This window comes from Cebidichthys violaceus, unplaced genomic scaffold, assembly GCF_023349555.1.
Source record: "Cebidichthys violaceus isolate CVI_PGR_0920_01 unplaced genomic scaffold, fCebVio1.0.p SCAF_9, whole genome shotgun sequence".
Taxonomy (NCBI): domain Eukaryota; kingdom Metazoa; phylum Chordata; class Actinopteri; order Perciformes; family Stichaeidae; genus Cebidichthys; species Cebidichthys violaceus.
The window spans coordinates 7687870-7709562 of record NW_027176975.1 but is presented as its reverse complement, the minus strand read 5'-3'; the positions used below and the strand labels follow the sequence as shown (position 1 = coordinate 7709562).

Here is a 21693-nt window from a genome sequence, read left to right as displayed (position 1 = left end):
CTATCAAACACATTTGAGTGTTACTTTAATTCCCCCATGCGGAAATATATTTTGTGATCAAACCATTAAAGCTTTGCAACAAAATAATTGATTTAATAATAATTATAATAATAGTAACTCTTGCACTTTTCATAAAAGAGATGTTCTCTCCAAAAACATTCAACAAGGACAAAACATGTGATTAAATGAGACAATAAAAAGACACTAGATGCTAAGAAATGTAAGTGACCATCAGGAATAATACAAATGAGCGAAATATTAAAAAACAATATAATTATAATAATAATAATAATTACATTAATTATAGGCCAAAAAATAAAAAAAGATGTTTAAAAATATCCAGAGACTGCATCTGTTATAGCTTTCGGGAGGGCATTCCACAATATTAAAGCATAGTTAAAAAAGGCTGTGCTGCTTATTTTGTTGTGTGTATGATTTTGTGTTTTTTAAAAACCAGGCAGTAGAAGATCTGAGAGCTCATGAAGGCAATGTGAGTCTGCAATGTAGTCCATTCCCAAACCATTTAGAGCTTTAAAAACAAGTAAAGGACCTTAAAATATATATATATATATATATATATATATATATATATATATAAATATTTATTTTTTTTAATATTCAGATATATGTTGCACAAGAGTACAACAAATAAAGCAGCGTTGGTGTTGCATTTTTTGCTGCAATGCTGCCACCCAGTGACTCTCTGAGGTAGTGATCCAGATGACGCTAATATTTGCAGATATTCACTGACACCAGAGCTAGAATGAAAGCTTTTTATTTGACAAAATGTAAAGACACAACAAATCAACACAGTAGAATCTTGATAAAAACAATAACAAAAAATTAAACATATTTTCTGACATGAAAAAGAAAAATTAAATTCAGTAAAGTAGGATTTTGTTTAACGAACATAAAACATGGTAAAGCACATTTGAGCCTTGAATTTAAAAATAAAAAAAGTCTTGTCTTAAAAATATATATATATATATTTTGCATTAAGTGTGATGAGCATGTTTCAGTGTGTGAATGTGAGAGAACTCTGCAGCTTTCATGAACTTTAAGAACTGTTTCAAATAACATTATAGCACCAAAAGACACAAATTGTAAATGTGCTTGTATATTACGAGGGGTAATTTGAAATGAGGGATGAACATTCTCGTTTCATGGATCAAAGAGATTCTGCAGGTTAATATTCAGGAACAAACTGCAGCGGCTGACTTCACTGATTTAGAGGATCTTCTGAAACGTATCGGTGAAATCATCAGTGTTTGGTTAAGACGAAAACAGACGATGTCAGCACACCATGGCACATGGTTGCACAATACCTTCTTTTTTCAAATAACCCAGACTTTGAACATTTCTAAACAAGATGTTTTGAAAGTGTACTTCTGTTAACAGCCCATTACATTCTGTATTTAATTTAGTTCATATTAAAAGTCCAATTACTAAAAACAGTAAACAATAACCTGTTATGTTGTAAAAGTGCTTCAAAATCCTCAATGCACATTTAAACAACTGATGCAATTCATGACAATAATGCAAAATAATGCAGCTTACAATAACAAATAAATGCAATAGCTTAAACAAAATGTTTGGTTGTCAAAATCACCATAAATCATCTAAAAACAAAATGTTTTCACGAAAGGCACTTGAGGCAGGTAACATTGAGTTCTGTGATGCTTTTCTTGGGAAGATTTTCAAAAACTGACCTTTTAAGCCTCAGAACAATGATTTTTTTTAATCTACAGGTTAGGTTCTTGCACAAATATTAAAACAAATACAAAACTGTAGTGACAGCATTTTCACCTTTTAAATTGTGATACAGTATAAAATGCATCCATCATCGTTGAGGAAAGTATTACATTGTTCCTTGCACAATTTTAGATCATACTCAGGTGTTTTGAGCATTATATTTTATCAGAGCATGTTATCAGTACTTAGAAAAGGCACTTCTAAATGAGGGTTTGTTTGATAAGCTACCTAGTAAGACAGAAAAGGCCAATAACCCAAAGTAGGGCACAACATTTTAGACAATCTTGCAACAAAATGTGACTATTTACAGTGCACATATCTCCTCTGATATTTTCCAGCATAGGTAGTTCAACTGCATAATATATTAACCCAAAATGTACACTTCAACTTAATGTCCAACACTGACTGAACCCTTTTCTCCCGGTGTTAGACAGAATTTGGATCTGGTACAATCTCAGTATAACTACGACGTTGAGACAGGAGGTCAATCATTTAAAAAAATCAAAAAAACAATACCTAACACCGGTGAACAATCTCAAAGTTAGCGCTTGAGCTAAAATAAATAATTTTTCCACTGAAGTGAATCTTTTGGCTTCTTTCTCTGAAGAAGTGTGTGATGAAACAGTCAGTAATTAACTGCAGGTTTTGGGTCAATACCATGGAACACTGAATGGAGGGTTTACCAGAACAACAGATAAATGTTGCCCTCCTCAAGATTAGCTACCTTCATTAGCCCAATTCAGCTTTATAGAAGCAGATCAAAGGCACCAATTATAATCTCAGGAAATCTCCAAGGTACTTCAAAACAATGCCAAAAGCATTGCTGAAAAATAACCTGTAGTGATCAGACAAGATCCTCATATGTGCTGTATAGTCTCAAGCTTTGAAGCAAATTGCATTGAAAAACTTAACACAATGCATTTAAGAGAAATCCACAATTAAAATGCATGTAAAACATGTTTGTCTGTAATTGGGAGAAGATTCTATTTGTCTGGTTCCGTTTGTGCTTTCAGTTTTTATTTGAACACATCTGCTTATGTGTGTTCACTTGAAGGCTCATCAGGCACTGGAAGGTTAAAATGCTTAAATATATCCAAACACTCAAGTGTCATTGTCCCTTCTATTCAGGCTGAAACACAAGCTGTGTCCCAGGTCAGAGGCTGGGTCCTCTGAAGGCCCTCAGGTGCAGACCACCCGAGCCTGCTCCTCCAAACTGAGACAGTCTCGCCACTCAGAGGTCAAAACTAATGAGGCGTTCAGGCGGGCCACGTCAATCATAAAGTAGAAACAACAACTTTGTACTGGCAGCTGATGTGTAAAATACAGTGACAAACTAGAAAAGGTCGCTCTGTTTCACAAGACAGACAACTAGCAACAGTGTTAAAAGGTAACTAATCTAAAGATAAGCACATTTATACATTGACCTTTATCGTGTTTTTCCGTTATGTCTTCGGATTAACAAGAAGCCAGGCTGCCATCAACAACAAACAGTGGAGAGGTTATGTTCAGTTTCTACTACACATTGTGTCGTGTTTTTTTTTTTTATTGGGCCATTCCATGTGCTGACCAACAAAACCAGGCAAATGCTTTATGAATAGAAGAGGATTGCCTGAATGCTGCATTGAACAAAAAAAACATACCGTTTTATGGGTTTAAAGGCAACAAAGATAAATCTAGACACAAACATAAAGGTCAACGGCTGCATTTCAGTGGCCTGCAAGGATTTGGTCTACAGATAAATTTAGATAAAAGGGTTAATACGCCTCTAATAACCTCTACCATAGATACACAATACACTCTTATTTACACATTTCAATAGCAAACAACACTGCATACACCAGGCATTTTTTACTGATTAATCAACCAAAGGGGGAAAATAATAATAATTTAAAATTCAATCTTTGGTTCAAATTAAATTAATTTAAATTAACCTTTTATTTGGTGGACAAAATCTAATTTTCATTATATACTTTATACAAGGTAAAATTGTTTATGCTATTAAAGTCAACTCCAGCTTGTTAAAGCACTACACATGTGCAGAAGGCTTAAGATACAGTAAAGAAGCTGTCCTTTGGTAGAACAAATAGGATACAATTATAGTTTTATGTAAAGATTGTGGATTTCAGTGTAAATATGTTTCATTCCACCACTAAACAGTACCTTTGATTAAAAGCCCTTTCACAGGGTTTGGTATGCAGAGACGCACAGACTTGACTTTGTCATGCCACTGAAGTAAACAAGGTTTCCGACGTCGGGTTTTCTAGGTTTTGTTTTTCCGGCAAAGGATCGTCAGCATCCAGGTCGATTGTGGAAGTTATAGCTGTTTTAAGTCGCTGAGGGTTAGAGAAGGCAACATTTTAGAAAAAAATCATTCAAGCACATCTGGACAGCTCAGGCACAAAGAGACTAGAATAGACTAGAATATCAACTAGGATGGATTGCCATGAGATTTTGTAGAGACATTCATGAAGCCCAGAGGATGTTCAAGATTTTGGTTCGTGACCAAATACCTGCACAACAAATGAGATTCACATCAGCCTCAGCTGTATACACGTTGTGAGCCGCTAGCAAACATTCAGACTTGTTTAATGGTAGAGAAGCACCTGAAGAGCTATTGTCGGATAAAAGAAGTTCAGACTGATGAAGTCTAAACTGCTGCTCCAACTCTGTTCTTATTCTATACTTCCTCTTGGTGTCCCGATGAACTTTGTAGAAAGCACTGGATTCAGAGTTCGATGCAATAGTTTACTCTTCAACAAATAATTTCACCCAAGTTGCTCTCCGGACAGCAACTGATTAATTCTGTTCTTTACATCGTCTTATATAGTGTCGCTGACCTCGCCTTTTCCCTTTTAAGCTCTTCCTCTGATACGTCAATATTTTTTAATCAAACCCAGTAAATCACAGAGTGTGTCACTTTCCCTGTCATGTGGGCGTGACTGATGTTCGCATGGATTCTAATGTGTGTCTATTGCCTGTACCAGTTTGTCATAGTCAGCTCTATCTTTCTGGAGGGAGTTGAAAGACTTTTCCTGTCGAGCCCAGCACAGCTCCCTCCTTCTATCACAGCCCGAGCATCTTTCCCCAAAACACTTTGATCTTTACTAAATCAAACAGGCTGTATGTTAAACCATTCAGACCACACTATATTCACACTAGTTCTCAGTATGCCGATGTCATATATGTGAATTTTAAACATTTAGATATAATTAAATAAATAGATCTAATCGATGGTGCTATTTATGATAAATCAAACTCCAACACTATCCACATGCTTCATTTATTTGTCTGAATAATGACTCTTGGACTCACCTGTAGAAGTGAGCCTTTGTGGCTACAGATCTCTTGAATGGCTCCGAGCGGGATCCACACTATGGAGACCAGTGAGACGCCCCAGCCCACCCCTTCAGCCCACCCTGGGTATGTGTACTTCCCATAGTGAGCAGGAGTGTATTGGATGATGCTGAAGATCAGTATACACTATGTAGGAAAAGGATAGTCTTCAAATTTAATGACATAACAATTATGATTAATATTATTGTACAGATAATCCTCTTCAAAACTCACCAGCACCAATAGAGGAGACAGCAGCAGCCAACACACACGAAAGTAGATGTTTGGAGTTTTTCCATGCATCCTCTTGACCATTAGGCAGAGCTGTGGGACACCTGATGGAAAGAAAAAGAGCTTGAGACACTTGAGATAACTACTAATATAGATTTCCTCCTACTGCAGATATGAAAGATGTTTTGAATTCAGTTTTGATAATTAACCAGCCACAGCAAAGTCTAAAAGCATAAACATGACTTCTTATTTTGAATTTATGAACAATATGTGGATCTTACCAAAGATCCAGCATACAGCAACAACTTCAAAAAAAGCCAGGAACACGAGGGAGACCACAGCGGTGTAGTGGTCCATCAGCTGAAACACATAGATGCCTCCCTGTGCAGGAAGGAGGGGGGGAGAGGTGGAGAGAGAGAGAGAGAGAGAGAGAGAGAGAGAGAGAAAGAGAGACTAGATTGTCACTAGTGACACAACTGTTGCCACATGTAGGCTACCAAATATCCTCAGATATGTTACTCTGACGAGTAAAAGAGTTTTGCTGTGAAACACTGTACCTTGGTTACATGAGGAATCCCCAGGATAAAGCCAACGATGCACATAGCCAGGGTCAGCAGCTCCTCTCTCTTTAGGAAACGCAGAACTTGGGGGCCAAACTCATCTTTTATGAACGTTATAGCCACCTCAACGTTGGCAAACTGCGGCGCACAGAGAACACATGCTGCGTTTTTTTAAATAGTAATCCCTGTGTAAAACAAATGTGGTTTCCTCTTGACTTGTTATGCCTTTGAGACATTCTGGCATCTTTTTTTTTAGGTGCAATTATGAGGCTGTGCAAAGAGCTGGGTAACTATGACGACAGAGTTGAATGTGCAAGGAGTTTAAAAAAATGTTGGTTGTTCATGACAAATGTAAGCAGCCAACAGGAAAAGCTGGAAAAAGAAAGTGCATTTAGCCGTATCATGAAAGGAGTTGTTTTAAATGTTCAGATGGACAGCTAATTTTGACCATCATCACTATTTTTATTTCTCAATTACTTACAACCAAATACCTGCAAAACTGGGATTTCATTTAGTTATGCTTAGCAAATGTGAGCATGCTAACATGCTAAACTAAGATGGTGAACATTATACCTGCTACACATAAGCACTTAAGCATTGTCTTGTGCACATGTTAGCATGTCAAGTCAGCATATTAGCGCAAAGCACAGCTGTGCAGATGTGCAGACTCACAGAGGCGTTTGCAGCATTGTAGACTCTTGTTATTTGGTCTGGTTGGATGATGTGTTCATCTTTTAGCATAGAGCAAAATGAGATATCAATCACCTAAACTCACAAGATTGTACTATCTATTACACTTAACTATCCTTGTACCAATATGTAGCCTGACCATTTGAAATACAACATAAACTTATCAGCTACATAAGTCATCAGCTTGTCAGATCTGGGAAAGTAATAGAATATTTTATTGTACCAGTAGAAATACAGGGAATACAACTAAAACTAACCACAGTCATTTTAATGCAGATTTGTACATTTATTGCACTTTATTTTGATGACACAAACCTCCCAAATTGTAAGTGAGTAATTATGGCCATGGTCAAAAGGTAGACACAGTTACGTAAAACAGCTACAGAAAAATGGTCAATCTGAATGTGCACAGTTGAGAAAAGCGAGTAGAAATCTTCTGTAATTGCTTTGACTACATTAGTTAAGTAATGAAAACATCCATATTCCTTTCTTCCAGACAGACTAAAGCCAAGTCACTGTGTTTATGAGTGTTAGAGATGTTTACCTGGCTGTCCAGGCCCAGACACAGCAGCATAAAGAAGAACAGAGGGGCCCACAGCTGAAAGACGGGAATGGTGGAGAGGACTTCAGGGTACACAACAAACACCAAACCAGGACCTGAAACATGAAACAGTTAAGGAGTTGTTAATACTGAAAGATGCAAATGTACACAAATATACGTACACAAATTCAGCTGGTAGCTGCCAATAACTACACTTCAGTTTTTGCACGGATTACCTTTGGACCGAGCCCGGCTAGCTGTTACCCACAGTTTTCATGCTAAGCTAAGCTAACCGGCTGCTGGCTTCAGTTACATATTCAAACAAATTTCCCAAAACGTCAAACTATTCCTAAAAAGCCCAGCTGCTACTGTACATCTAAAGAAGCTCTAGTTTAGTTTGGGGATCAACCAAGTTATTTTTTATTCAGGTCCAGCTGTGGTTTAGCTTGAACCCAGTGATGTTTGTAGAAACAAACTGAACAAAATCCCACGAGAGGTCATGACATTCCTTTGAACCACCCAGTGGCCTCACCTCCTAGTACATCTATCTGCAGCTTCCCAAAGCTAAACCTTTACCAGTTAGGATGAACGTTTTTTTCAACAGTTGAACTGGTCAAATGCAATTTGACTTATATAATTACAGTTACAATTGTCTTCACAACCACTCGTTTTTTTCAAGTACAGGTTGAATAAGCTACTGGTATATGTTGTTAATTCGGTTCATTAAGGCTGCCAGACACAAGGTGTTAAAGAGCACTATGGGGATACTACTGTATGTCATGGAGGGACAATGTGAAGAGCCCAAATAATACTTTGTTGAGCTCTAAGGTTAACAGAGAATGAATGATGGCGTGTAGTGGAGGAACCTTGAATTACCTTGTAAATAATGTATGCAGAGAATTTCATCTGAGCATTCTTTGCATCATAGTTTCAAAATATTCATTACAGCATGCCACAAACCTAAAAGTCTGACATCTAAACATACTGCAATGCCAATGCATAGCGTTATTGCAAATTGAAACCCTGATAATCCTCCACCTGCAGTGTAGGGGTTATTGTCCTGAAACTCAAACACTGAAATGATTTAGAGGTATTGCTTTTGAAAAGATGCAGAAAGGAATACAGAAAATGCATTGATTGGCCAACCATGTCTACGAGTGCCTATGAAACATTGCTCTTTTGAAGGAAACGTAAACAGTGATCAGCAAAACATGTTTTCGGGATGGTCAGATGAGATAGCTGTTATCCCACAGAGCAATTAGAGCTGCCACAGATATACATAGCTGTGTCTCAATTCAGGGGCTGCATCCTTCGAAGGCTGCATTCGTAGACCGGTTGCGTCACAGCGCTGCGACTAGACCGTCCCATTTCGCTAGTTTGTTGAAGACTCCTTCAAATGCAGCCGACGAATGCAGCCTTCAGGTCCCAGATTTGGAGGACACGTCTGATGTATCGTTCGCGGCCCAGCATATCCCGAGATGCATTGCGTGCCGATGAAGATTTTATTTGAACCAACATGGCGGCGATTGATGCGAGAGCTGGAGAAACGGCAGGATTCACTTTTAAATGTAAGTATTGGGTTTCAACTCACTAGAATGTCACCGATACTAATGTTAAAGCCCAATAAGCGATCTTACAACATCACACGTGTGTTAAAATGATCGGTTAAGTTTCGTGACGTTCGTAACTGACGAGCTAACTAGCGTTAGCCGCTGCGCTATTACCAGCTCGTCTGCCTGCATCCGACAGTAGTTTGTAACGTAACTTTTATAACTTTTAATAACTTCACTTTGAAACCTCAGAGGTTCACTGATATCTTACTGAGATTGTGACGATTTTACAGATGATTTATACTTCATATTAACGGACCAACGTGAGCTCAGGTAGACCGGTTATCAACCTGAAATATCACTTTTAAGTCCGGTAACGTTACAAACGTTGAGATTAATTACACGAATACACTGAATTTGAGTCTTTTGTTAATTCTGTTCTTGTTTAGTTACAGGGAGTCAGGAGCTGAGGGGGAGAACGACGGACAAACATTCAGCAACCATGACTTTGAATTAAGACATTAGTCCATTTGTAATATCTCCATTTGACCATCCTGTACTTAAGGTTACAGTTACATTAGCTCTCATCCTGTACAAAGCCTTCACTAATAACACAACCAGTAGATCCTTCTGATGTGTTATTGTTACTGTCACAGAGATGACAGTTATGTCACCTTTTTCTTTTATTTATTTAATCCCACAATAAGACATCCATGTAAATGATTTCTATGTGAATTTGTGTATATTCTGCTAAAATGTGTCAATCTTCTAGGTTTGCATCCTTGTGTTAACTTTATTGATAAGTGTTTAACTTTTCATCTTTTTCTCAATGTGATTTGGACAATTTTGGAGAAAATGTGCCTGCAGGGAGGGGGGGATTTATATAAAAAATATAATGTATGTGCATATGTGTTACTGCAAGTTAATAAACATGTTTGCTGACATTTGTTTTGCTGCTGTTGTTAATGTTAACTGTCTTGATTGATTTCCTCTGCTTTAGGATTGCAATATATATGTTTATGTATGTGTGAATGAAATAAAATAAAGTTATTGATAAATACATTGTTTTAATTACAATAACTAACTGATTGAAAATTATTTATTTAATATAGTAACTGATTATTAATTTAGAAAAACAATATTATGAAAAAGAACTATGAATGAGTTATTGAATATATGATTAAAAACACTAATCTAAAGGTTTTAGTTTAATGTATTTGTGTGTGTGTATATATATATTTAAAATACATATATTATACATATTAAAATATATATATATGTATATATACATATAGATATAATACTGCTGAGCAGGGATTCTGCGATGGAGCAGCAAGGGGGGTGGGGGGCTGGAACAGCTGGTGATGCAAACAGGAAGTCCTCTGTAGCGTAGGCCGTCTCATTTCGGAGACCGCACGGTCCAGCCTTCGCGGTCCTCAAAGGACGCGGCCGACGTAGACCGCGAAGGCTGGGTCCTCCGAAGGATGCAGCCCCTGAATTGAGACACAGCTACAGTGTTTTGATCACCTCACAGAATCCTGATCTGAACCAGGAGCGGAACAAAAGTTGTCTCTGTTTTTAATAATGCATTGTTAACTGAGAGAGTTCCTGTTCCAATGTTATACGAGCATTGTTGTTTTTTCATTCAGGTAACTTAAAACCTTATCTCAACTCACTGCTGATCCAGACAAGGGATCTGTGTTCATGTTGCAGCTACGCATGGCTATAAGTGATAACAGCTACTTAAAAGTGTGCTTTAGTGGTTTAGTATTGCTGTGAAACAAACAAGAGACAGATTAAAGTTGAGGCACAAAAGGCGGAGATATCCTTACTTTTAGTCTCTAGTGTGGGTCAAGCACCAAAACACTAGATTCTACAATTCCCATGATGCAAATTAATGGTACGTTCAAGCCCTACACATCCAATTTGTAATGCAGGCTTTACTCTAATGACATCATCAGGATATATTTTAGTTTTACTTATAACGCCTCTCCACAGCCACAGAAGACATTGTATAACAGGCTGAGTACTACTCCTCAACAGGAGTAAACTGAACTTAAAATAAGTGGAGTGTCGCTTTCAGAAATTACTACCACAAAATATCCCTGAGTGACCTGAACACTTCAAATATTAAAAACTGATGACTTATTTTTCCACGAAAAGAAGAAAAAATGCAAAAAAAAAAAAAAACAGTTTGGGAACTGTTTGTATGTCCATCTCTATTTCAGTAACAACCTGACATAATTTTAGAAATCACATCAAGTCCAAAATAAAACACAGCTATGAGATTGTGGTGCAATGGCCTTTCTGGGCTTGATGCTTACCATCTGTAGCTATGTTTTCCACTGGGAGGTTATGTATATGAGCCATGTAGCCAATAGCTGAGAAGATCACAAAGCCAGCCAGGATACTAGTGAATGAGTTGGTGATTGATACAATTAAAGCGTCCCTGGGAAAGAAGGAGGACAGAATAAACAATGTTTAGTGCATTTACAGTATCCAAGCAACACAGTGAAAACAAAGGTACAAGATTATGAAGCAGCCATTTGATCATCAAGACAACAGTCTGAAGCTTTATACTGGAGCAACAAACTCTTAGTTTGTCAGAAATGATCGTAAAATGTTTTAAAAGAAAATAAAAGGTGTCTCTGGCAGGTACATAATGTAGGGCATTTACGGGATTCTGGTACATTGTTTTCCACATCCCACAGAGAAGCAGAGGCTATTTACTACAATAAAACGCCACTCTAAATTTAAATGAAACCAGTAACTCTTAATTTCTCTCTGGTCGTAGATGTGGATGTTATTGAGTCTAGCAGGCAGGGTTCATTTCAGGATGGGAGTAACCTTTCTAGAGAGCAGCTGAAGATATAGCAACAAAATCATCACAGCAACTGTGGAAAAAGACCAAAAATCCTTCTTTAATAAACAATTTGCCTTCTTCTGCTGCAGCACAGACAACTGAGAGCACTCAACTCGCAGCACATTGTCAAGTTTAAAGTGGATGGTCTTGGAGTAACTTATAGACTAAATATTTATTGTATTTTCAGTCAAGTGAATTAGCTGTAATTTTGGAGGTTTGTGATGGTGCCCTAATATGTACACTGAGGGAACAAATAAGAAACCAACACAATTCACAGTCAAAGACACAGTACAGCTTTTCCATACAGAGAGTTTTAAATCTTTACCTCATAATGTTGTTGTTGAACTTGTTGTAACTAGCCATCGAAATCATGGAGCCAAATGCTATTCCGATAGAGTTAAACACCTGAGCAGCGGCATTAACCCAGACCTATGATGGAGATAAAGAAGAGCAGGAACACGATCAACTTCTGTGTAGTTTCATTGAATTTAGTTTTTTAAACTATGATCAGCTTTCACCATGAGTGATAGGTTCCTCCAAGAGCAAAAACATTTTTCAAGTGTGTTTTAGTGTGTTTTTTTTCTGAACTTCAACTTCTTCAAATGTGTTTGATTGCACATTTACTAATGAATAGTTAATGTGAGTGAGAGATCTAACATCTGAAATAACGCTTTAAATATGTAATAATAATAATAATACATTTTATTTGTATAGCGCTTTAAAAGGTACTCAATGTGTGTGAGCAGGATCACTGCTGTTTACATTTACAGCATCCAGCTTACTTGTTCTTGTACTTTTGAGCGGTCAAGAAAGACCCAGCTGTAGCTGGTCCAGACCATTGTGAGAGATCTGAAGCCCCTGCTCTGGATCTAGTTGCACTTTCTGTCCTGAAAATGTTATTCTGGGAGCGGCTCCTAAAATCTTCAAAGCCAAACTCTTCACGTTCTAAGATGTCCTGAGTACAACCTAAGCTGTTTATTGAGTTCATTGCTGCAATGATCTCCTGAATCGTACAAGTTAGCCTACTTTTTTCACCCATTCATTAACAGAGTCTCACCTTTACTTCAAACAGTTTGCCCCAGACAGGTGTCACAAAGTAGAGGATACCATTCTTGGCTCCAGGAAGCTGCACATTATTGATGAGCAGGGCAAACAGGACGAAGTACGGGAATACAGCGGTGAAATACACAACCTGTGTGACACAGAAAGTGAGAAGCAGAAACGGATCAATGTGTGGGTTTGTTGTGTGGTGTTGTAACAGTTGAGCTACTTTGGCCTGTTTTCAGTAACGCCAGTGAGGAAGATTTGTGTTTTGCAGGGAATACCTAAAGGTCATATTATTAAGTCAGGTCAAAACTTTCCAGTTGATGAATTACTACAAAGTATCTAACATGCATGTTGGGAGCATATCCGATTTCATTTCATTCTGAAAAAAAAAAGACTTAGCCTATAGACGATAAACTAAAAACTATAACCCTGTGATCAGCACAAAAATAATCACAGTGGCTTATAAACCTCCTTGTCTTTATCTCTGACATTGCTGAACTACTAACATAAACTGCGACAAAATGTCAGAGGACAGATGGCTTTCAAACAAAAATTGGGATCGCTACAACATTAAGCAGAAGTGCCACTGTGCATAAACAAATCTTCTGACCTTGCCAGTGGATTTGACTCCTTTAAATATGCATAAATACACGATGACCCAGGAAAAAATTAGATAGCCGAAGAGTTCCCATCGAATGCCACCAGATTCTTCAATGCCACTGGTTTTCTGCAGAAGGCTGTGACTAGAAAAAAGGAAAAAGAAGTATGAAAATACAAATAGCAAGTGATCCCCATTATTGTATCCTTAAAGCCCCTAAAATATTGAACTTTAAGAAAACTAAAACATAGTTATGTATTGCTTGTTGATAGTTAAACAAACAACAAAAAGATCAGCTTGACCATTAGCAATGTTTCTAAACCATTTAGTCTCCAGTGTTTAACCAGACAGGGGTGTCTCTTATTACATTAGTTCATTGTCTCAGGTATAACTGTAGGTGGTCATGACCACCACATATCTTTCTATGCAATTCACAACTTCTGAGGAAGGTTTTACATACATACAGGTTAAGATGTGTCTTGAGGTGAAACAAATGGTTTCCATAAATTATGATTCCTTGGTAGAAAAAGTGAATAAATAAATAATAAACCAATGGACCCAAATGCCTTTATCTATGATTGGTCAAATAAATATAATGAAAATGCAAGTGTTACCAAATTGTTTGTATATTTTTCAATCACTTCTGCTTCATCTACCTAACACACTAACATTAATGATTTATTTAAGTATTTATATTCATACTACCATATGAAAGAGTGCTTCCACTCCCCAATTTACAATGATATTACTGGGCTGCCCAGTTAAGATCAACAATGTATTATTTCTCTGTGGCTCCTTTTCCAGCTTGGGTGTCTATAGGGCAGATATCGACATCAGGGCTTCCTCTTAAGCATTGCTCTTCTTCAGCCAGGGTTTATAAGCTAGACAAACACCCTTATAGTTAGAAAGGAAATTACTTTACAAGCAAAACTTTGTGTACTGGGAAAATACCCCACTTAATTATAACTCTACACTCTGCAGAATATCTATCTATTAGAATGTGGATAAAGGCATTGGAAGCTTTTCTAGCTCTGGAAAGACTAACTTTCATTTTACTTTTATTGTAAATAGGCAAAACCAGAACTTGCTGGCTTGTGGGTACCCCTATATGGAGCTTTTGGAAACTGATGATTTTGAATGACTTGAAGCTGTCTAGAAACTATGCACTGCTGTGATTTCTTTTGTAAATTTGATAATGTTTATGTCTGATGTGTCAAATTCAAAAAAGAAAAAAGGGGGGGGGGGAGCTTAGCTAATCTGCTTCATCAGAACTGTGTGGGTGATGTTTGGTCAGCCCCAAACACTTCAGAGCAATGAGAAGGGCACAAACAAAAACACATCCATAAACCTCTCATGTGAAAAACTTTGGCAGAAAAAACCCACATCGCTTCATAGTAAGAGGAATAGTTTTCAGCGCCTTTAAGAGAAACACAACACTATTTCAATGAGGGCTGTTGACACAAACAGTGTAAATATATAGATGAGATGAGGTGAACTATTCTCACTCAAAGAACTGTTGGCTGGACGACTGCAGGTGGGTGCTGTTGCCGGGGAAACCACTGGAACAGTTTCCGACAGCGTTCCAGGTGTTGTTGCAGGACGTCCAGGGGAGGGTCGCTCCGAACGAGTTGAAGAAATAGTAAAGTGCCCAGCTCATGAGCACATTGTAGTACGTGGAGAACACAAAGGAGATAACAACTGTGGCCAGGCCAACACCTGCAGAGTCACACGTAGGGAGGACACAGCGTGAGAGACGACTCCGCAGAAATCATGCCATCTGTTATAAAATATCCCTCAGTTTCAATTATTTGTGCCTAGGATCAAAGTTTTGAGTATAGAATACATCTCACAAAAACAGAGACAACAGAGAAGAGCCAGTATTGCAGGTAAATCTCTGGTCAGTGGTGGTCAAGATGAATTCAAGCCACAGATAAAAGGCATTCCTGGAGCCAAGGATTAGAAATTCCACTTTGTAATTTTGGCCTGTGAATATAACAGGCTCTTGATCAAATGGGTAAAGGTGAGATCAAAGCCTTGCAACAGATGTAAATTATTCAGGCTTTTTACACCTGTGGTTCTTAGCTGTGCGTCAGATTTCAGTTTGGGGGATTCAGAGCAATGACTCAGCTAAAAATCCTAATCGTAAATAGAGCAGGAAGAGGTACATAAGCAAATATGCGTATTTGCTGACTTGCTGTGAAAGTCTCTCATGTTTGGTAAATATTTAGCTGGAGCTAGCAGCAGGGTAGCTTAGCTTAGCACAGAAACAGTTCTGCCAACCAGAACATTCAAAGCTGACTAATCTATATGTAATATCCGATTTGTTACATCTTAACACAAAGAAGAAATGTAAAAAGAAAATATGTGCCAGACTATTCAGCTGTTTGTCAGATAACTGGTTCTGGTCAAGAAATAGTCCAGCACATAACCCCCTGTAATAGCAAATGGTCGTTGATACACATGTTTCGTACAGAGTCACGCACTCAGTCAAGCTGTTTCCAGTCTTGATGCTAAGCAAAGCTAACTGGCTGCTAGCCCCAGCTACATATTTACCACACTGAGGCAGGAAGGCATATATTTCCTAACTCTCAACAAGAAAGCGAATGAGCTCATTTCCAAAGATGTCAAACTATTTGTTTGCTATTACTATCCCCATTCTTGATATTTTGCCTCATGTTATCATTGCCATCTTTGGCATTTGAGAATAGTAGAGAAATGTTTTCCTGCTGACGGCAACACTGTCTTTGAAGGAAATGGCTCTCTGATTTTCAGCAGAATAGCAAAGTTTTGCTTCCTAAAAAACATTTTTTCTACTGGTTGGAGACTGGAATGCCATGCTCCACTGTATCCAGGGTGACTATCTGATAAAATTGAAGGAGAAGCGGCTGAAAAACAGCTCTGTGTAATCATAACGACCGAACAAAAGGAAACCCCGTCTGAGCTCCAGGATCAGCTATAGAACCACTTTGTATGGTCCACGTTAAGCGCTCCTTCCATTGTTATTGCCTGTTTGCCTCTTTCACTCTACAAATCTAGCTTACATGGCTGACTGCTCCACTGGTACACCAGACACACTCTAAGTGGTGAAGTCATTTTCAACTGCCAAAACATATCAGTCTGCTGGAGTCAAAAACAAGGCAGAGCGGACAAAGATAGAGGGAATCAGTTTGAGCTATCCTCTTCTGACTCTTCTTCATTAGTTTATTAACCTGTCGTGCCTCCCGTGTCCACTAGATACCCTTACAGGGACAAACGAGACAATCAACAAAATAGTGGCAGCAAATTTAACCAATTAAAATCATACATTTGTACGCTATGATTAAGCATACTGCAGTGAATTAGACACAAGCATATTTGTTGATTTATGATAGATATTTTTGGGCATCTAAATCACAGATTACATGTAAATCACAGCAAACTGCACTGAGTTGCACTGGAAAATAATTCAAAAGAACATAGAGAAAAACTACCTGCTTTTGGCCCTTGCTTAGCACAGAGCATTAACCAGGAAGAAATGATTGATAAATCAAGGGAAGGACCCATACGTTTTGACCGGGTAGATAATCTCTGTCTTTAAGGAGATAAGAAAACTATGGAGAAAAATTTTAAGTTAGAACAAGACAGACAGCATTTCCAATTTACACCCATAAGTATTGATTGTTGATGGCTGGGCTCTTGTGTGATCAGCCAGTTGACTGCCAGTGCTCTCTGGGTCACTCACACATGTCCCTTCAATCATCATGTTTGATTTACAATTTTGCAGATAACTCCAGGCCTGTATGATTTCACTGTAAGCTTTTAAATAATCAACAAATTTGTTTAAAGAGGAATGTGGACTTCAGTGACCCTTATTTGATTTAATTATAATTCAGGTAAATCAAAGAAGGACATTCAGTTCGTGGTTCGGTTAATTTAATTTCTTTCTTACTGATACACATTTTAATGTTCGTTCAATTTCAGAGGATGTATGAATTAAAATTTTAGGCTCAAGCCAAAAAAAAAAACAGTGATTACAGCAGTGATTGAAATGTTCACTTGACAAGATCCCATCCATCAACATGTGACAACAATCCATTTATCAGACATAAAAGGACATTGATTTGAAAAAGAAGACAGAAAACACTGATGTTTAGTATGAATTATTGTATAAATGATTACTTGAATCCAGATCTGAATAAAATATACAGAAACAGATATGCATGGAGTACATGTGCCAGAAACTTTAATTGAAAGTCCTATATTATTAAGAAATAGTTTTCAAAACATTGCTGGTTAAAAAAAAATCACTTGCTTCTTGACACTTTGCTTGACTCTCACTAAATTTCAGTGAATTCTGGTCTTGTGTCCAAACAAACAAACACCATCACGACCAAAAACAAGTCCAGAATAACAGCACAGAAATACCACTTTACTTGAAAATATGCAAACTATGTGTACTGTAAATCAGAAGTACTAGTGCAGTGGCCATTCAAAACCTGCCCATTCAGTACGGCTGAATGCTCGTTCTGGGGTGTTGCTGCTTGCAGCTTTCTCGAAAACTGCTCTTACACACAACTTCGCCCTAAACACTGTGCTTTCCTGGGTCCTGAACAATACACCTTATTACTCCTGAGAGGGTAAAGGGCGTCTGCACCTACTCTGCAAACGAGAGTCTGCAAGATTACACTGCATTCCTCCCGTATAGACGTTTTTTGTCCAACTAACAGTTACCAGTGCTAACTTTCACATCACGTTAAGTGCTGTAAATGTATTATATTTAATCAAGAAATCATGACTGCCTGTAGGTACACCACCACAGTTGCCAATTTGGCAATATATGTTATTTCCCAAATATTAGTATTTCTAACTCAAACCTTAAAAAAACAATTGTGTTGACAGCTATTGCATAGCTACATGCATGTTTTGTCTAATAATTTATTTTTCATGTTTGCTGCAAATATTAAATACACAGAAACGTGTCAGCCTCTAATGAAATGATCTAGATTTGCCCTCTTCAGGAACAATCTAGTTGAAAAATGTGGACCTCTTTGTTTACGTACTGTAAGGATTTCTCAGACTGTTGGTTAATAATTCACTTTTTTTGGGCCGTAATTTGTTCAACAATGGATTGAAGTAACATTTGTATGGTAAAAACTATATAAAGAAATGACTAATTAATTAATTAAAGTTACCACTCTCTAAAATGTAGATAACAAGTATACATGTCTGATCATTTGTGCCTGATACATGCTGCTGGTCATAGGCCAGACTTTGTAAACATACTTCAATAGCAAAGAGAGACAAACAAACAAAAAACATTGTCGGTCTACTGAAAAATGTGAAATTGTAGGAAAATTCATCAGATGGTCATCCTCGTCACCGATGAGCCTTTGGCCTGGAGGGTCACTCACCTTTTAACAAGGGACAGATTTTGGCGAGAGTATGCACTGGCCCTAAACGAGTGTACTGCCCAATGGAAAACTCCATGAAGAGCAGAGGAATGCCACACAGGAACATCATGGTGAAATAGGGGATCATGAAAGCACCTGAACCAGAAGAACAGGAAAGAACAGTAAGTGGCTAATACTACTGGCAAAACCTGATTAAATACAGCATGCTTACTCCATAACAGGTTTATAGTGACTTTTTTTCTATTAAAGAAAACAAATCAGTTTCTGCTTATCAAAATTGTCTGTTAAATTGATGTATCTAATCCTTAAAAACACATATACTGTTTATTCTCGGAAAGAAGACTCATACCTTATTAACAGCTTACTCATCTTTATTTAAAATTGAAGGCTTTTTGATCTACAACCACAACTGTCATTCAGTGACAATAAAGGCAATCAATTGCGTAAGCTCTTTTGTCACAACAGCCGCGAGATGCTGTGCTGAATTGAATAACTGTATGTGTTACCTCTGCCTCATTTTACCCAATATGTGCTGGGATAGACTCCAGACACCTAAAAACCTGAGCAAAGCCAGTGGTTTACAGAATGGTTGGGTGGTTGGATGACAAAAAATAATTGAATTAGTTATGAAATATTAACACTCAACATGTGCTTCAATTTAAACTAAAAGCATGTTGGGGACACACTAGCAGTTTCTGTTGTTATGACTGTCCGCGGTTATGACTCAGACGATTGTTCTCTAAAAGGCATTCATGGTGTTGATGTCAGCCATCCTGCATGTGACTGTTCTTTATGCTACAGACTTTAAGGGCTGGGTAGGGAACATTTTGAACAGGGCAGTCAGAATAGTAAGACAAGAACAATAACGTAATGTCCTTCTTTGGCTTATAAGTACATGATTGTCAATCGTGACTTACTGTATTTAATATAGACTCTGTGGCTGCTTTATTAGGTTCACACGTTTAATCTATTGCAAGCTAATACAAACAGCTCAGCCACAAACCTTTTGTAATGTTCCGTTTTTGGTGACATTGTCATAAATGTGTAAATTGAAATATGTTTACTGAGGTCATAATTAAAAGTAGTGTTGTACACTATATTGTATACCATATATACATACACAAGGGGGGCAAAATATTAAAACCACCTCTGAATTTGGTCCAGCAACACCCTCAAGTAGCCTATGCAAAGTAGAATGCTATTCCACTGTGAATACATTTGTATAACATTTAAATGTCTGTCTCCCTGCCAGAAATGATCTTGCAGAGCAGGATTATTAGAGCAAACCTCCTTGACCTCTTAGACAGTCTTACCTCCACCGCTGCTGTAGCACAGGTAGGGGAACCTCCAGACATTGCCCAGTCCCACCGCGTACCCCACCGTGGCCAGAATGAAATCCAGCCGCCCACTCCATGTGGGTCTCTGCGCCTCTGCGCCCACGGTTCTCTCGGCGACCCCTTTGAGATCTAAGGGGTTCAGAGCATAATCTCCCTCACCAAGAGGCGTCGATGGATCTCCGGCGCCGACTTCCATCGTGGTTTAAAGCGATTGGAGTGACTTGGCGGCTTTTCGTTTCCACAGTTACCGGTGCAGCGCCTCACTGTATCATACATCCGAAAGATAACCAATTCCGTTAACTTTTGACCAAACCAGCATCATTGATTCCGTTTAATGGGCCCTGGCGGAATAATTGTCCCTGGGTAAAAAAAAATGAAAAAATATACTAAGTCTATAATGTTCTATGGTCTACTTACATCACAGACTCAAGAGCGACACTGACCTTTCTGGACATCTAGTTACTCATAATTATTATCAATTTTGAATGAAAGCCTATGATATGCGCCAAGGATGCGCCACAACGACTGGTAACATGCACGTGCAAAACCCACCACGTTTACTCCTTATTCAACCAACTCGGTCTTTTGTAACGTAACATACGCGCACTCTTTTATCCTTGCTGCTCCGGCCACTGTCACGTTAGCAAGCTGAAGGCACACCTCTTTTCAAAATAAAAGCCTTGATGCGTAAAGCTCTGATATGCAGTAGGCTGTGAGAACAGAGCGGCCACAGCGATGACCCCTCTCTGAAATGGTAAGAGGTGGATAGTAGGAGCTGAAGCATGGATGTATAAAACTCAGACGGGTCACGGTTATGCTTGCCACGACCTTAATTATGCCCAACTTAATTTAATTTAAATGAGTGCGATAAATAAACAATCACCCCGTACAGCTGTCATGAACTGGGATATTTGCTATAGAGACCATGCATGTTTATTTATGCTGTAAAGTTGGGTATTTTAACATGGGTGTCTTTGGAGGTTGACCTGACTGTAAGTGGTCATTTGAAGAACTGCACTTCCTCGTTGGCTTCATTTCTTTAGTGTGATCCAGCTGCGGCCTCACGCTGCGCACACCTCCACGATTCACCGTTGCAACAGGTAAATAAAAGGCAGAGGCTCCATTTTAATCCAGTTGACGTAGAGCTATTAATGCATGTAAATGTGTAATATGTGGACTGTGCACATGTATATTTAAACAACAGCCTGAGTCCGAGAGGAAAAAGTGTAGTACAGTATATAGCCTACTGTCCATTATTTCATAAGTTACCAGACTATGAAGTGGAATCATTACATTTGAAATATAATCGTGCCTTAATCTGACAGGGGCTAAACACAGGAGCCAACCGAAAGTTGTAAAATATAGTTGAAGATTAAAAAAATACATTGATCAATAGACATAAGAGATGCTCACAATTTGATCCAGTAACAATGTGTTTGGTCATTTAAAGGTTAAAATACAGTGGATGGCCCAGTTTGCACTTTTCACAGTGATCAACAACACTCTGCTTACATTGTTTGTTTTTTTGGGTGAAGAAATACTTTAACCCCAAAATGTGCAAATGTCAAGCCTGGATTACAAAGTGGCCAAAACAAGATTTTTGTGTCAAAGATGGCACAAAAATGATTTTGCCCTGTTTCAAAATGTAGACCAGTTTAGGAATGTTCGCCATGAGCAAAAATGTAACTACATAGTGTGTTCATTCAAATCACAACTAAGAAATTGTCACACAAACAACTGGGGCCAGTTACAGCACAGGAACTGGTTTGAGTCTGTATATTGGGTATATAATGAAGGAGGG

At 38.1% G+C, this 21693-nt stretch overlaps 1 protein-coding gene and 1 long non-coding RNA gene across 3 annotated transcripts; one reads left to right on the top strand and one right to left on the bottom strand.

Annotated features, from left to right (window-relative positions):
• Positions 1 to 862: 862 nt before the first annotated feature.
• Positions 863 to 20450, bottom strand: si:ch211-225b11.1 (uncharacterized protein LOC561694 homolog). Of its 2 annotated transcripts, XM_068702820.1 has the most exons (14): positions 20310 to 20450; positions 19869 to 20155; positions 18556 to 18690; positions 14671 to 14881; positions 13178 to 13310; positions 12578 to 12712; positions 11846 to 11949; positions 10982 to 11106; positions 7111 to 7223; positions 5874 to 6014; positions 5598 to 5697; positions 5320 to 5420; positions 5065 to 5232; positions 863 to 4085 (listed from the first exon to the last, which is right to left on the bottom strand). In XM_068702820.1, exons 2-14 carry the CDS (start codon positions 20086 to 20088, stop codon positions 3972 to 3974), a joined length of 1800 nt encoding a protein of 599 aa, XP_068558921.1. In that variant the 5' UTR covers positions 20089 to 20155; positions 20310 to 20450; the 3' UTR covers positions 863 to 3971. The 2 variants fall into 2 exon arrangements, with proteins under 2 accessions (XP_068558921.1, XP_068558920.1); XM_068702819.1 differs by having other exon boundaries at positions 19869 to 20450.
• LOC137866741 (uncharacterized) lies at positions 8546 to 9601 on the top strand. The gene is made up of 2 exons (XR_011102130.1): positions 8546 to 8675; positions 9107 to 9601. It is a non-coding gene; the product is annotated as an uncharacterized lncRNA (long non-coding RNA).
• Positions 20451 to 21693: the final 1243 nt, after the last annotated feature.